General features: G+C 37.4%; 1 protein-coding gene across 2 annotated transcripts in view; it reads right to left on the bottom strand.

The window, feature by feature from the left end:
- The window catches only part of rbm10 (RNA binding motif protein 10), a 40,871-nt gene that overhangs the window by 14,859 nt on the left and 9,797 nt on the right, over positions 1-16,215 (bottom strand). For both annotated transcript variants that reach the window (XM_017715602.2, XM_017715600.2), the window contains exons 6-15: positions 15,339-15,412; positions 11,215-11,301; positions 9,961-10,021; positions 9,374-9,532; positions 8,655-8,815; positions 7,069-7,166; positions 5,987-6,074; positions 4,752-4,950; positions 3,969-4,078; positions 278-359 (exon numbers count right to left, since the gene is read on the bottom strand). In XM_017715602.2, the coding sequence (XP_017571091.2) occupies positions 278-359; positions 3,969-4,078; positions 4,752-4,950; positions 5,987-6,074; positions 7,069-7,166; positions 8,655-8,815; positions 9,374-9,532; positions 9,961-10,021; positions 11,215-11,301; positions 15,339-15,412 (1,119 nt within the window). The remainder of the gene's footprint in view (positions 1-277; positions 360-3,968; positions 4,079-4,751; positions 4,951-5,986; positions 6,075-7,068; positions 7,167-8,654; positions 8,816-9,373; positions 9,533-9,960; positions 10,022-11,214; positions 11,302-15,338; positions 15,413-16,215) is intronic.

A 16,215-nucleotide genomic window follows, 5' to 3' on the forward strand; every position in this document is an offset into this window, starting at 1 on the left:
TTTTCAGTCTATCAAATGAACTATGTGTTAATATTAGTTTTGTTGTTTTGTGGGGTTTTTTTGGCAGCAGAGGTTGTGTTTAAGTCCTTTCATTTGGCCAGCAGTGCCCGACTGTCATGTATTTATTGAAATCTTTAGTAAAATAACACTTTTATTATGTCCAAGTACATCTGATGTCACTGACCCATAATCAAAAACTCCCTGTGAAACCCCTGATGGTAGCTTGTACTTCTCTGTGATTTTGAATAAGCAGTGTGAAGATAAAACAGTAACTCACGGTATTGCTGGCGCTCTAACGCTGTTCCTGGTGTGGCAGGTTGTGGTTTTCCGACGATTTCAACCTGCTGAGTTACTGTAGCCTACACACACACACACACACACACACACAGAGAAAATAACACACATTGTTCAGCTAAAACATAATACAGCCCCCCTCCCCAAATTACCACGAATATAATCGATCAGCCAAGACATGCTTGGTGTCTAAAGGTTGCTTCTTTAGCTTTAGCACTGGAGCTTTGAGGCTAATGTAGCTAACAAGTAATGGAAGTTTATGTACACCAAATAGCACAGTACTAAGTGCATGTCTTAATCACCACATTTACCTCAAACTGTGTGAAGTTGTTAATTAATCTCTTATAGACTTGCTGAAAGTCTGAACACCCTATGTCGAATTACATAATCTGAATAACAAAAGGTTGAATGTTTATAGAGAAAACCCTTAAAAATGGCCACATCTCCACAAGGTTTAGTGCACTATTTCAATTTATTTGCTGAGTTTAAAATATTGGGAAAAAATAATGCAGAAAATGTGTCATAACCTTTGCAAAGGCAAAACCTGATGTTTTTTCCCCACAGAATGTTAAATTCATTAAATAAGTGTCTCTGTAGAGGATGTGTTAACTTTTTTATACTTGTAAAATTAACAAAACACAGAATTTAATCAGGGTGCACAAACCTTTGCATATGACCATATGTGGTTTCTGACACTGTATAACTGGCTTCATTCTGGTATTATGTAATGCAATATTAAAGTAAACAGTACGGCTCAGTCATGTCATCAAAAAGTCAAAACAAAATTTGATGGAGAAAATACTGTTGATATGAATGATAAGAGATTGGCAATTAATTATGTGTGTACTTGCATGTGATTCTGCAGCTAAAATCTGTTTAAAATTGGATTCAATTTAAACCCTTTTAAACAAAAGAACTAAATTAACAAAACACTGTATATTTTGCCATACATTACACTAGCCTTTTTAAAAAAGGTTCATATTGTATATTTGTATTGTATTTTCTTTCTCTCTCTAAGATCCTCTTTGGACATTTTCTGTTGTTTAATGTAAATAAAATAACAATGTAATTAATATAATTCATTAATAAGTAATAAAGTTAATTGTCATTTAAATTTGAATTAAAGAGGCTCTTTTAGTTACTGTGACTATAAAGCAAGGCAAGTTTATTTATTTAGCACCTTTCATCAGAGGTGGACGAAGTACACAAATCATGTACTTAAGTTAAAGTAGAGATACCCAAGGTAATATATTACTCTAGTAAAAGTAGAAGTCCTTAATCTAGACCTCAACTTGAGTAAAACTACAAAAGTATTTGCCTTCAAATGTACTTAAGTATCGAAAGTAAAAGTACTACAAGAGTTATTATGGCTCTGATGTCCTGTTATCATTTTTATAACAAGACTCGCTTCATGAACTCATTTTAGGTGAAAATCCTTATTAATGACTTATATAATAAGTCATTAATTAGAGACGCTGACGTCTATTAAAATGATCATAAGCACAAAACACTGAAGGTAAACAGTTTCCATCTGGGAGAACCGAGTGGCTCTGAAATCACTTTTTACACACAAGCAAAGTTTCAGTTTAAGATTACTTTGTAAATTAGTTACACGTTGAATAAAAACTTGCTTTAAACTCAGGATCACAAATAAGTTTTCCTTTACTACATTGATCTGTAGGTCTCTGCTCATAAACATAAAATAACCAAAACTAATTTATTATAAAATGAAAGTGTTTCTATGAATTCAGAAAAAAAGAAACATGCCAGTCACGACTGCATATGTGGACATATTTCTATACTGTGGTCTATTTACACAAAGTTAGGTTAGTTCCATCATTTAGGTGACGTACGTGCTCCCAAAATTTTATGCTGCTGCGCTGACGAACTGCGTGCTTGCAACACGCAACCAACAGGTCAAAACAAGCTCAACAAAGTGACCGCTGTGCCCTGATTGGTGTTCTGGCTTTGTGCTTCTTTTGTTTTGACATGTTATGTTTTTATACACACAGAAACCAAAAGGAACGACAGATTTCTCAAAATGTAGTGGAGTAAAAAGTCAGATATTAGACTCTGAAATGTAGTGGAGTGAAAGTAAAAAGTCGCCTAAAATGGAAATACTTAAGTAAAGTACAGATACACGACAAAACTACTTAAGTACAGTAACGAATTACATTTACTTAGTTACTGTCCACCACTGCCTTTCATACACTGCTATCATTTAAAGGGATTTATAAATGAGAAAACAGTCATTTAAAAAAGTAAAGGAGAACAAAAATTAAAGACATCAGATTAGAAACGAAATTGCGATAATTAAAATCTAATTAAAAATAATAAATTACAATAAAATGCTGTTAGAGAGGAAAAGGGGCTAGAAAGACTAACAGTGTTCAAACAGAGCTGAAAGCTGCTCAAATAGGAATGTTTTCAGGCTGGATTTAAAAAAGCCCAGTGTCAAGGCTCTTCTAATGCTGTCTGTCCACTGGTTTCATTTAAGAGCAGCATAGTAACTAAACGCTGCTTCTCCATGTTTAGTCTTTACTGCATAAAGTGCAGAATAAAGTGCTGACAGAAGCTTAATTTGTTTGAAAGGCATAGTTCCATTTAAGACTGATATATGTAAATCAGCTCTGTTCTGACAGGCTACTTTGTATTGTGCCTCATTTAAAAAAAGTCAGGGCTGAAACACTCCTTATAACTTCAAAATTAGCTAAACTGCTATAGACTGCACAGGTGGAGGCTCAACGGGTGGGGCTAAAATGATGTAGGCTGAAAGGGTGAAGCTCAACTGCTGTAGGCTGAACGGGTGAAGCTCAACTGCTGTAGGCTGAACGGGTGAAGCTCAACTGCTGTAGGCTCAATGGTTGGGGCTAAACTGCTATAGGCTGAATGGGTGGGGCTAAACTGCTGTAGGCTGAACAGGTGGGGCTAAACTGCTATAGGCTGAATGGGTGGGGCTAAACTGCTGTAGGCTGAACAGGTGGGGCTATACTGCTATAGGCTGAATGGGTGGGGCTAAACTGCTGTAGGCTGAACAGGTGGGGCTAAACTGCTGTAGGTTGAACAGGTGGGGCTAAACTTTAATATATGGGCTGTATAAACTTTATTTACTGGGAAGCGAATGGTACATTTTTACACTTTAACAGTGTTTACATACTACATCAAAATAAAAAAAATGTTTTTCTACACTCTGAACTTTAAACAACATGTAGTGGACTTACACTTTTTTTTTTACATAACAGTTTTACCAGCAGTATTAGTTAAACAACTGGCTGTAGACATATAACTCTTCTTACAAACATGTTATAGCTTACGAAGCCGACACAAACTAAACCAAACTAACATATGCTTTTTGGAACGTGGCTAAAACATGTAACCTTTGTAGCTTGTTTTACTCCTCTCAAAGAAAAAAGCTTTAAGTGCTATTTATCTGTAGGGAGCAGCTTTGGTGGTTTACCAGGTTTTCCATGTGGTTGTTAGGAGCCCCATTTTCATTTTTAGTTGCATTTGTCTTTTAGTTTTGGAAACCTCTGTTTATTTTCACTTTTGACTTTCTTCTTCCTCATGCAAGTGGATTGTTTTACATCTCATCTAAAGCATGGAATGAAAATGAAATGAATAAAAGAGGGGAGCGGGGGTCTCTGACTTTTGCACAGTACTGTAGGTGTGTGTACCTGGCTGGGCTGTGTATATGTTGTTGTGGTGACAGTTTGTGAGGGTGTCTGGATGAGAGCAGCTGAAGAAGTGACTCCGCCACCTTCAGTCACTGTTGGGACCACTGCAGCTGCAACACAAACACATTTTAAAAACACACCCTACGAGGCTAAAGTGCAAACTACTATACATAATTGCTACTGTCGGTTCTTTTTTAAACTATCAAAAGTTTGAGGACATCTTGCCTGTGCAGGTTTAGTTCAGGATGAATCAGTTCTGTGCTGATGCTTTGTGTATGTTTATCTTATACAGCAAGCTTCATGTTCATGAAATGTTCTTATTAGTATGAAGAGCAGGTTTCAAAAATGTTTTTCCTTTATTAACTCCTGAAATGTCCAGGGACCAAAGGTTTATTACATACTTCTATATCATTTTTTAACAACAGGCGGCCCTAAATGCTGGAGTTAATTTATAAATGGTCTTAAATGCTGGAGTTAATGTATAACTGCTAATTCACACTTTAACTCTAGAGATCAGCACAGACTGCACCGTAGCAACACAGCACCATAGCAATACAGACAACAATCTCGTCACCATAAATATCTGAAAAGTCTGAGCACCCCTAAATAAACCTCCTTAGGTTTTAATATATATGTTTTTTTAAACAAGTTTTAGAAGACATAATTTTTATTAAAAACATTGAAAACTTGTAATGTCCCTAAACTTGATGTACAGAGTATGTTCTGTATGTTTTTTCACTGAATGCATGTTAGCATTTACACAAATTTTCCTCTACTTCTCACCTGTAGCCCCACCCCCTCCCTCATAGGCCCCCATTATCCCTGGGGCGGACGAGATCAAGTCCGTTCTCAAAGCACCAGGCCCTTTCAAGCCCTCAGGGCTGCCCCCATCTTGGCCCTCCTGCACAAACACAGCTGCTGCCCCCTGCTGGTATACACTCGCATCACCTCCAGGAGCTCCTGCAGAGAGCTGTTGGGCTGTCTGGTGGAAAAGAGGGGGGATGTTAAAACTTTGAAGTGGTAGTTCCTATAATTTTTGCCAAATGTAGTCTAAGGCATGTTTCCCTGGAACAAGGCTAATAAAAATAAGTAATGAAAGTTATACACCACTGTACTGGTTTATACGAGTGCAGTACAACATACTGTAGACTACAAGTATGTTCATGTAATTTAACCCTATGTAGTCTGAGGTTGTTCTCTCGATTTTTGGATCTCTTCTCCTTTAAAGGCTCTTCATGTAACATGATCCTCATATGTTTCATATTAAAATGTTCCGTTATCTTCATCACTGCTTTCTGAATCCGCTGCAGCAACTTCAGCTACTGTAAACTCTCTGCACGTCATTTCACATGAGTCTCTGATGTGGTCTGAATAAAGGGTTTCCGGCGTGATCGGTCAGTTTCACACAAAATGCAGACGGACACACAAATCCACCAGTTTCACATGGTGAGATGCAGATGACATGCATCTCAGTCCCTCTTCATAGCCTCATAACTCCGGTTGTGAGTCACGTATGATCTCAAGATAAGATGGAAGGAAAGGGTGACTCTACAGATCGAGGAAATGTTTGAACTGTATTTCTGAGCTGGGTCATCAGAAAGATACAGAAACAGATACAGAAACATCAGATTTTTTTTTTCACCCATTTGTTTCCCCTCATTTTGTCATTGCCAGTGGGGAGGTGCATGCAAGAAGCTGATGCTCTGAGAATCTCATGTCAGCTTTTGACAGCATCAACAATTTTTGTCATGAGGCACTTTGGGCAATGATGAGCCAGTTTGGGTCAGATCGGGTTTTGCTGGGCTCTGGTCGGTTCAGACTGAAAACTTGATGGTGTGATTTTGTTTGGCTCGGACAGAAAATCAGGTTGTATTCAAGTTCAAACCAAAATTTCAGGAGTGAAAAAAAACTGTGAACTTAAACTGCAATTTCTTCACTCTTCTTGCTTTGTAAATATCAGCACTGCATGCAGGAAATCATTATAGATCGACCATTGGCTGAACTGGGTATATACATACCTGAGATATGGCCCACTGAGCTGCAGCAATCGCTGTACTGGCCACTGTAGCAGCACTAACGCGACTGCCATCAGTCAGAAACACATCACTGAGAGAGAGAAAAAGAGAAAGTAAGATTATTATCATGTTTTTACACATTATTATATTACACCAAGTACATATGGTATATATCATTAAACTGATATTTCCGGTCGTAAAATCTGATTAGCTGAGCCACATTTGAAGCTATTGTGAAATACACAATGTGTGCACACCAACTACCTCATAACAACCAAACTTTGTTACTCCCACATCACAAAAAATCCTTGTCTTGTTAATGGAATAATCTGACTCTAATGCTGCTCGCATGGACCACCGATTGTACTGATGAAGTTAGAACCTTGTTCTGTATAAACTGAGGAGCTGATTTTCTTAACCAGAACCAGGCTGGTCAACTACCTTATAGGCTATAAGATAGTAAACATGCTAAATAACTCCATCGTTAATATCACAGGCTTGAATTAAAGCACACAAAATAATTTACTGTAAAACTGCAACAGGATTAAACAATGTCATTTGAATATCTTACACAAATGTTCATGTGTCAGCTAGAAGTAGCAACAAACCCAGAGTGAATCCCAAACGGCGTTGCATCCTCTAAATTGTGCGCTAACCATGGTTGTTTAGAAATTCTAGCTTCTACAGCTAAACAGTGCATTATTTGTCAAGTGTCAATGTGGCGGAATCCCAAATGACATTGTTAGCTATATTATGAATCAATTAAAGTTGCTATTTGTACTCGTCTTTCTCTAAACTGTGACAATATATAGTATATTTATGCAATACACTCTAAAACTAGGCATTTTAGGCAAAAATTACTCTTCAACATTTCAATAAAGAAAAGGAACAAGGATGCAAAAACTAGTGTCTTCAGTGTCATCAAGTATGTATAAGACGAATTACATCGTGTATCACGATTGTATCATGTATTAGTATTAGAGGATCATGGTTTCTCTTGAGTAGAAATCTGGTAGGCTGGCTCTCTGGATGAGAGTCTTCAGATCCTCTGTTCAGAAAGATGTAACTGTGTTAAACCTCCATACCGTTTGGAGCCCTTGGCGAATTCCACAGATACAATCTTCCCATCAATGGAGAGAGGAGGCTGCAGTGCCTGTAGAATCTGCAGCAGCTGAGATGCCTCCTATAACACAAACAAAAAGTCTGGCCAAAAATCTCATTTGCAAAATTTTCTGATACTGTATGGCACACTGCCATCTATAAGCAAGAAATATAGATTTTCACACACACACACACACACACACACACACACACACACACACACACACACACACACAAAAGAAAAAAAAACAGTAGGAGAGTTTTGTCTGCACTTTGGTCCATGTTTATAGATTATAGTGTGTCATGAAGTTTCAGAAACCACATAATCAAGGATATCAGCTCTTACCTGAGTGACTCCAATTTATTTTTTAATCATTTTTCAGCACTGAATCTAAGAAAACATGCCATTCTAAAACATGTGCTAATCCATCTCTAAACTTACAGCGGCTGACAATAACAGTGTTTTCTTTTTAGATTTTGTCGCTTTAATATAAATGTGAGCATGCTCCTCCATCAAAAAAAGGCCAGCTCAGCATCTGTCCTGCACCTTTCTCTTAGCTCTCGAGTAAAAGCGAGTCTAAGATTTACTCTTGCCTGTCTTATTTGGTCTCTTCGCAGCCTCTACCACGATGTCCATGCTGGGATTACAGAGTTACTTCTTCTTATAGCTAGTTGAGTTGGTGGTGTGTGACATTCTCGATAGTTCTGTCGAGAGGTTCTCGTGCTGTTCCTCCAAAGCTGGTATTTTAAGGTGAAAGGCTGTTACATAATGTTGCTTAAACTCACATTGCACATCCTTTATATTACATGCACATTATCTGGTACTGTCTATTTATATATTTATGTGCCCATTTGAGCACCGCAGCTGTTCTTTAAATTATGTGAAAATTTTATGATGAATGGATTAACAGAAATGCTCTAAAACTGCTTAGAAAAAATCTCTTCCCACTGACTTACATTAAAAGTTAAGACAATTTTGGCACTTGGTGAGTCGAGGCTCTGATTCTGTTGATACCACCCCATGGTGCTGGGCATTTTACGTTACGTTTACGTCATATATGTCTTAAGCTTACTGGCTGGTTGCAAAGCATAAACCCAATTACTGCCTGACTCATGTAGACAGAGTTTCTCCACTACCTGATGTGATTAATGACTAAATCTGATTTTCTGCAGTTGTTGAATTATTAAGTGCATGTAAACTCCCTCAATGACACAAAACAAACAGTAATCACCTCTTCCAGCACTCTGCCAGTTTCTTTCCAGACTGTCACAGAGAGAGTGCACTCTGCTGCTTGCAGCTCGTGTAGACAGCTTCACTAATTGTAATGAGAGCATTTTAGTTTTGTCGCTGTTACTCGCTCATGTTGCTTGTGCTGTGCTTTATGTGTATCTCTCTGTAACAAGACTCACTTCATCGCCCTTTTATTTATCATGTTGAAACTCTTTCAATATTTAATATATATATATATATATATATATATATATATATATATATATATATATATATATATATATATATATATATATCAATATATATATTGAAAATCATGTAGATGTGCTGATGATTTACCACAATGGTGGTGAGCTGTAGGAATGCAAAGCCACGGTTCAGTTGGGTCTGTTTGTCCTTAATAAGCCGGATGTTGGAGGGAGACAGAGTGGCAAATGGAGCGAGAGCCGTCAGGATCGCCTCCAGACTGGTGTGAGGACCCAGATTCCTCAGGATCAGAGCTACACATAGGAAACAACAACACATTCTGTACATAAAACATGGATGTGTCTGTGTTAAAGGCCATGACCACTAATTACAGAATCAACATTTGACAACTGAGCAAGGTGTCCAAACTTTTGCATGAGACTGTATACTCAAAAGATCAGCACAGAGCTGCTTTATTCTAATAAAACATTTACAGAGGTTTCTACGTAACTATTCTGAGGTAGAGAAAAAGGAAAGAAAGAGTGAGAGAGAGAGTGCGAGAGAGAGACAAAAGAGAATAAGAGAGAGTAAATAATAAAATAATAGAGAAAGAATGAGAGAGAGAAGAGAAAATAAGAGAAAGAGTAAATAATAAAATAAAATAGCATAAAAGAGAGAGAGAATATAGAGAAAAAGAGAGGGACAGAGATGGGAAGAGAGAGAGTAGGAGCGCAAGGAGAGACAGAAAGAATAACCAAGAAAAAGAGAGCAGAGAGAACGAACGAGAGATAGAGATAGAGAAAGAAAGATACTGAACAAGAGAGAGGAAGGGAGAATAAAAGAGACTGAGGGAGAAGGAGAGAGAGACTTACTATCGTTGGCCACCTCGTTAGTCTGTGATGTGTTGGTGACACTGATGAGGGGGGCAGTGGTCTGATAGATGGTGGGGAGGGGCAGTAGACCCTGTGAGGAGTCTTTTAACTGTCCCAGGGGCAACTCCTTCTGTACCACAGGCAGTTTGAGCTCAGCCTCTGAAAATATAAATAAGTTTAATGTAGTTTGTAAACACATTTAAAGTGCCAAACTGTGCCCATCACTCCCTGCACATACAGTCTATATACAGAAGACAAGTTGCAAAAACTCTGTACTGAATTCACTGCTTTTGTGATGTCATCAAAAATCAGCACTTAAGCCCAGCCTACTTACACTGAAGTTATAAGGAGGGTTTTTAGCTCAGACTGCTTATGAATAAGGCATAGCTAATATTAACAGACCTTATTTACATATATCTTAAAGGCACAGTGACAAATACAGCCTGGTCAATTCTTAGAGATAAAGACAGGACGAAAAATGGTCATGCACATATAAATTGGGACTGTTTTAATTTATAACACCACAAAAGCTCACAAATGTTCTTGGGGGGAAAATAAAATTTTAAAGCTCTGTCCCCACTATTTACCTGATTTTGGAACTCCACATTTGAAACATTTCTCCCTCCGCTTGAAGTTCTGCACTCCACACTGAAAAATAAAAGGTTTAGCATCAGTTTGAATTAGCAGAGCTCACACACATCCAATACATGCAGAGTTTAGAGTAGTAATGTTATATTAACTCTTTGAAACAAGCAAAAGAAATTCTGGTTCTGTTTGTGCACAGAAGCGGAGACCAAGGCCCAATCCCATTTCACCCCTTGCCCCTAACACTTAGCCCTACCCCTCTGTTTTGCGTGTTCACATCTAGGGGCAGGGTCGTCCTGGTTGTTGGTGAGATGGAGGGGTAGGGTGAAGTGTTAGGCTCTACAGTGTAGAGGCTCACTACAAACGGAGTGTTACAAGAAAATTCCCAGAATGCTATGCAAATCGTTGGCAAGACGGCTGCACAAGCGACCAAAGAGACACATAAATGTGAGTATTTTCTCTGTTAAAAAGCCGTTGCATTGTAAGAGAACCATTGTAATAGTGTTTTATGGTCATTTCCTTCATAACGCATAAAAATCGATAGTAATACGCTGTTTCTCGGTCGCTACTTAGCGAAACGTCCCGCTCCACCTTAAATGGCGCAGCAGTTCTGCGTATGTGAGGTTGCCTCACCATTTCAGGTGGAACGGGAAATCAATAATGAAGTTCAGTTTCATGTCACCGAAGAATCCTTGGTGATGATAATAAATAATTGTTTTGATGACGTGTTTAGGTTTCAGCTTTGTGTGTATATGGTTGGTTGCTAGGTAACGGACACGGCAAGTGATAGTAGATTTAGATCTCACTCACACAAACACACACACACACACACACAAAACCTTGTATCTCCATTTTTCTTTTTGACATAATTTGAAAATGCATATTGGTCTTTATAATGTGTGTACATTTAATGAAGGATGGACCAAAATGAATGGCCAAAAATGACTTGGAGAAAAAAAAAGTGGTTCCATTCACTTATATTGAAAGTAATATTTTTTTTTCCTTCTCCTGCAAAGTTCCCATTTTGGAGATATGAGGTTTTGTTCCGACAGCGGTGAGATATTTTACACACACACACACACACACACACACACACACACACACACACACACACACACACACATACATACACAACCCCCCACAAACATTTATTTTTTATTTTTTAACATTGATAAAATGTGGTATATACCAAAACAGGCAGAAAATTTTATTACACTGTGATATAAATTTTTGGCCTTGAAGCATAGCGTGTCTACCTTGTTACAGAGCCAGTCCTCGTTGGCGCGGGGTTTGGGGTCGCTGTAGTGCATGGACACTCTCTGTCCCAAGATAGTGAGCACTCTCTGAGACGAAAACAGAGCGAGGAGAAAAGAAAAAAGGAAGAGAAAAAAAAAAAAAACAGTTAGAGCCCAAAACACACAGTTCAGAATTCACCTCACAAGAGAAAGCCAGTAAAAGAGAGTGAGAGAGAGAGTGAGAGAGAGAGAGAGAGAGACAGAGAGAGATATCACCTTCAGCTGGAGAAGAATGGGACGGACGCGCTGTGTGAGAGAGTGCTTTTGGACATCTCTCTCGGCCCAGGACCTTACACCCCCCCCTTCAGGGGAAAAGAAATCCAACCCCCACCCCCAAAATGACCAGAACAGTAAACAACAACATACCCCTGACACTTCCAATAGGTCAGAGCAGATAGTGGATTGAACACCCAAATATATTCCATTAATAAAACATAACTCATAGAAAGATATCACCTAACAAATGACAGAAATGCAGAGCAAAATGCAAATAAAACAATCTGTAATCTATTTTTATCTGCATTTATCTGGATTCTTATTTAGCTAATTGTTCCTCAACTGTGGCAGCAACATCACCCTTCACACTCAACAATCTTCAATCTTTCCTTCTGTTACCCTCATAAACCATTTAGCTTCTACATGTTTGGTGTGACATCACCTCCTGAGTGACCATCTCAGCTTTTCTCAATACACTGTATGTCCAAAAGTATCTGCACAGCCCTTTTAATGAGAGACTTCATCTATTTTTAGGAGCCAATAGAATGTGACACTTTGGAGCAGCCTAAGGTCTCCATGTCCAATGCCAAGCGTGGGCTAGAGGGTTATAAAGGCCCCAAGCATTGGTCTGTGGAGCAGTGGAGCTGCGTTCTCTGGAGTGATGGAGCGCCATTCAATACCTTTATGATGAGTTGGAGTGATCCAGAACTGACCATCCAATATCAGTACCTCACTAACTTCATTAATGCTCTATCAAAGCCTCACAGCAATGTTTCAACATCTAGAAGTCTTCCCAGAAAACTAGAGGCTGTTACTGCAGCACAGACTCACTACTACAAAAAGAAACACTGGAGTCTACAGACTTTTGGACATAGATTCAGGAAATAATATTACTGTCCAAACAAAACGTTTAAGCTTGTGTCCTTATTAGTCTCTGAGATTTAGAGAATTTAAAAAGTGCATGTGGACTTTGTTAAATTAAAGTGCCCACATCATGGAAAACTGAATTTTCCTCACTTTATTTTAAATAGGAGATTGTAGTATGTAAACACTGTTAAAGCGTCAAAATCTACCAGGCCACAGAGTTCAGGTTTGGAAAATAAACAAGAAACAGGCCATTCTGAAGAAACTGTTTTTGTGACATCATAAAAGTAGATGAACTTACTCAGTTATACAAAGTGTTTCAGTGTAGACTGCTTTTTGAGTTAAGCACAACAGAGGGCCACAAATCAGAATAGAGCCCAGCTATATAGATCAGTCTCTCAATTATACAAATTATATCAATTTTATAGATTATATCTATGTAACTATATAGAGTTTCACAGTTATACGATTCTAAGTGGACAAAAAGAGATTGGTCTGGTAAAACTTATGATTATTTAGTTTTTTATTATTTTATTAATTATTAGATTACAAATATTACAAAGTGGGCCACTGTGAAAACATAAAATGTAGAAAATGAAATCTACTCTGCATGGTAGCCCTATATTGTGCCTCATTCAAATAGTAGTCTGGGATGAAATGTTGTTTCTGCAGCTTTGTTTACATTTATGGACTGGAGAGTAAATGGTACATTTTGAAACACTTGATACACATCACATCAAACTCTTATTTCCAAAAAGCACAGTAAATTTGGCCTTTCGGTGATGCTATCCCATTAAGATGTAAACGCAGCCATTCAGAGTTCAGGTTTGGTGTGAAACGCTATCATCTAGAGAAATTTACCGAGTCAGAATTGTTCACAGTGGTGGTGATATGAACCAGATGTTCATCCCTAAAGGCTCCCTCACAGAAAGTTATTACATGAAATGGTTATGAATTCACTGCCTGATGTCTGAAACATTGTTTTATGATAGTTTTGAGAAAATTTGAGTAAAAATTTTTGCCTATCCCTGCAGTCATCAGGCGGAAGGCAGGATACACCCTGGACAGGTCGCCAGTCCATCACTGGGCTAGTCCCCAAATAAAACATTTTATTTTAGATTTTCTTCCTCATCATCAACATTCCGTATAAAACTCAGAAGACACATGTAGGTTCATTGGTGGTTTTGGATAGTAAATAAAATGTCTATATTTGCGTTGCAGTCATGATAACCCCTGGTTCTTATCACCACCACTATAAAGAAATCTATACCATTTCATACCAAACCACTCTGAATGACTAACACTTCAATTATGCAGAAGTGTTTAAAAATCTGTAGAATTCTCCTTAAAGTCAGTGACACAGTACCTTTATATATTATTATTTTCCATATACACTGTACATATTGTAAAACTAAATTTTAATAAATATAGGTTGGGTTTAAGACACTAACATTATATTCTGTATATCTGTTAACTTAAATGTGCTCATGTCAGTTACATACATTTTAAAGACATGAAATACTGCATGTGATATGATTGTTTTCATTTTTAACAGCTCATAAATCTAAGAACTGTATTACTTTAAGGCAAATACCTAATTGGCAAAGAGTTCTGTAATATGAGTAACACTTACTGAAATTTTAAAGATTTGGTCTGACGTTGTATGGAGATATAGAGGGCCATGTTGCTCCAATGCAGATTTTTAAAAATAGATATTTAGCTAGCTATAAAATTGTGAACAAACATTTCTATAACTTCTGCTTTGGTGGGTTAATTTTGCAAGGAATAATTTTTATAATAATTTTATAAATATAGCATTAACAGTACAAAACTTATCAATGTTTGTAGATTTTTCCATAACACACATTTTCATGCAAAATTTATTTGGAGAATCTAATGCAACTGATACAGCACTGGGGCCATAATCAATGACTTTCCACCCTCTCCTCACACACCATCCATGAAACCTGCCTAAATTATTACCTAAACATATACAGAGCAGCGCCTGTTAATGGACAGCATCAAATCACCATATTACTTCAGCAAGATGTCTATTTAACTCTCAGAAGATATAGTTTTGGATTTTGTTCTCATAACTCATTGAAAGAACAAATAAAAAAATTTAAAATTTGGACTGACTGTGGGTACAAAACAAGACCTCACTGTTGCCTGTACATTCTGGGCTAAGAGCATGTTTCTGCCATGATTAAGCAATTTTTGACTACAAAGGGTTTGACTTCTAAGGGTTAATTAGATAGTTTGTCTTCAGTACGTCTACTGCCCCAAAAAGCAAGCAGAGGAAATTCCACCAGAAATTAAATAAGCTTATAAAGTATAAATAAAATGATGTCAAATCTGAGATAAGCTAATAATAACTCTTGCCAATATCAAGCATCCTTTTACACCACAAAAACTGTTAAGGCAAGTGAAATAACTAACTTTCATGTAAACATTCACAGTTTCCCATTCTCAGTACAGTTTAAATTATTTGTAATTTTTTATTCATTTAATTACAAATAAATTAGTAATTTTTTTCTTTTTCATATTTTACTACTACAGAGCATCCTGTATGGAGATTCTCCATTGAAAGGAATCTGAGGTCTAGGACCGAAGTTAATCCCTGTCCAGGAAACTGATCCTGAAATACCACACTGACTCACTGACAACATTTAAAAGAAAATTTCAGTGATTTTCTAAATTTTATGCACAATTAATTATCTGATTAATTGCACAATTATGCACAATTAATTACACAGAAATTTTGAAAAGCTGGTGCACTTCCCCTTTATAATAATTTCATTTGACAACATTTTTTGCAGTGCATCTACAAACAAAAGCTCAAAAAAATCTCAGAAAAGCATTCTTAAGAAGCAGCAACATCGTCAATCCTACAAGAACTCCATCGAACAGCATGAAGACTTCAGTGAGTTTGTGCAGATTCACTGAACATCCATCCACACCTGTGCACTGAGAGTATGTGTGTGTGTGTGTGTGGTGTGAGTGACCTGGTTGCTCTCCATCCAGCGGCTGGCCTCCTGTAAGTCATTAAACTCGACGAAGGCGAATCCTCGGCTCTGACCTGGAGACACAGCCGCCGGCCACAACAACAAAACAACAACAACAACGCAGTGAGGGGTTAGTGCCTTCACATCCAAACAGAGAGAGAGAGAGAGAGAGAGAGAGAGAGACTTAAAGATATCCTGATCACGTTTATTGGCCCCTCCGACCCAATTCTGGTCATTTAAATATGGATCCTGAACTGTTTTTAGTAGTTTAGTAGCCAATATCGCTTTACAGTGCACTGTCCTCCACAGGCTCCGCCCACTAATGTGTCTTTCATAGCAACTGTGATTAGAAAAACTCACATTCAATCCAATGAGAAACTTGGATTTTGCAGTGCATATCAAATAAGATACTCCAAAATGAACACATTCCACTTGAACTGTGTTACTGTAGGCGATCAAAAAATATATAACTAAAACTTTAGTAAAGAAACTGGTTCTATATTGAACCATGAAAACTCAAAGAACACTTTGCATGATTACAAAGGATTCTTTACATTGTAAGAAACTTCCTATATAGCACCAAAAAAAAGGGTTCTTCTATTACTATGATGTCAAGCTTGTATCAACTGAAGAACCCTTTTTGGTCCTATCTAAAACCATTTTCAAAAAGGTTCTATATAAAACCATCTACGGCATGTTCTCCATCAATCTGAAGAACCATTTTATGAAGCAAAGAACCATTTAATCATGCTAATTTTTGAGTGTTCGTGATTCTATAGAGAACTGTTTTCTTTACTAAATAATATACATAAACGTATATGAAACATATATGAAATTCTCTTTCTAATATTGTTACCCTATTTTTTAGAAATTCTGT

Source organism: Pygocentrus nattereri, chromosome 9 (assembly GCF_015220715.1).
Source record: "Pygocentrus nattereri isolate fPygNat1 chromosome 9, fPygNat1.pri, whole genome shotgun sequence".
NCBI lineage: Eukaryota > Metazoa > Chordata > Actinopteri > Characiformes > Serrasalmidae > Pygocentrus > Pygocentrus nattereri.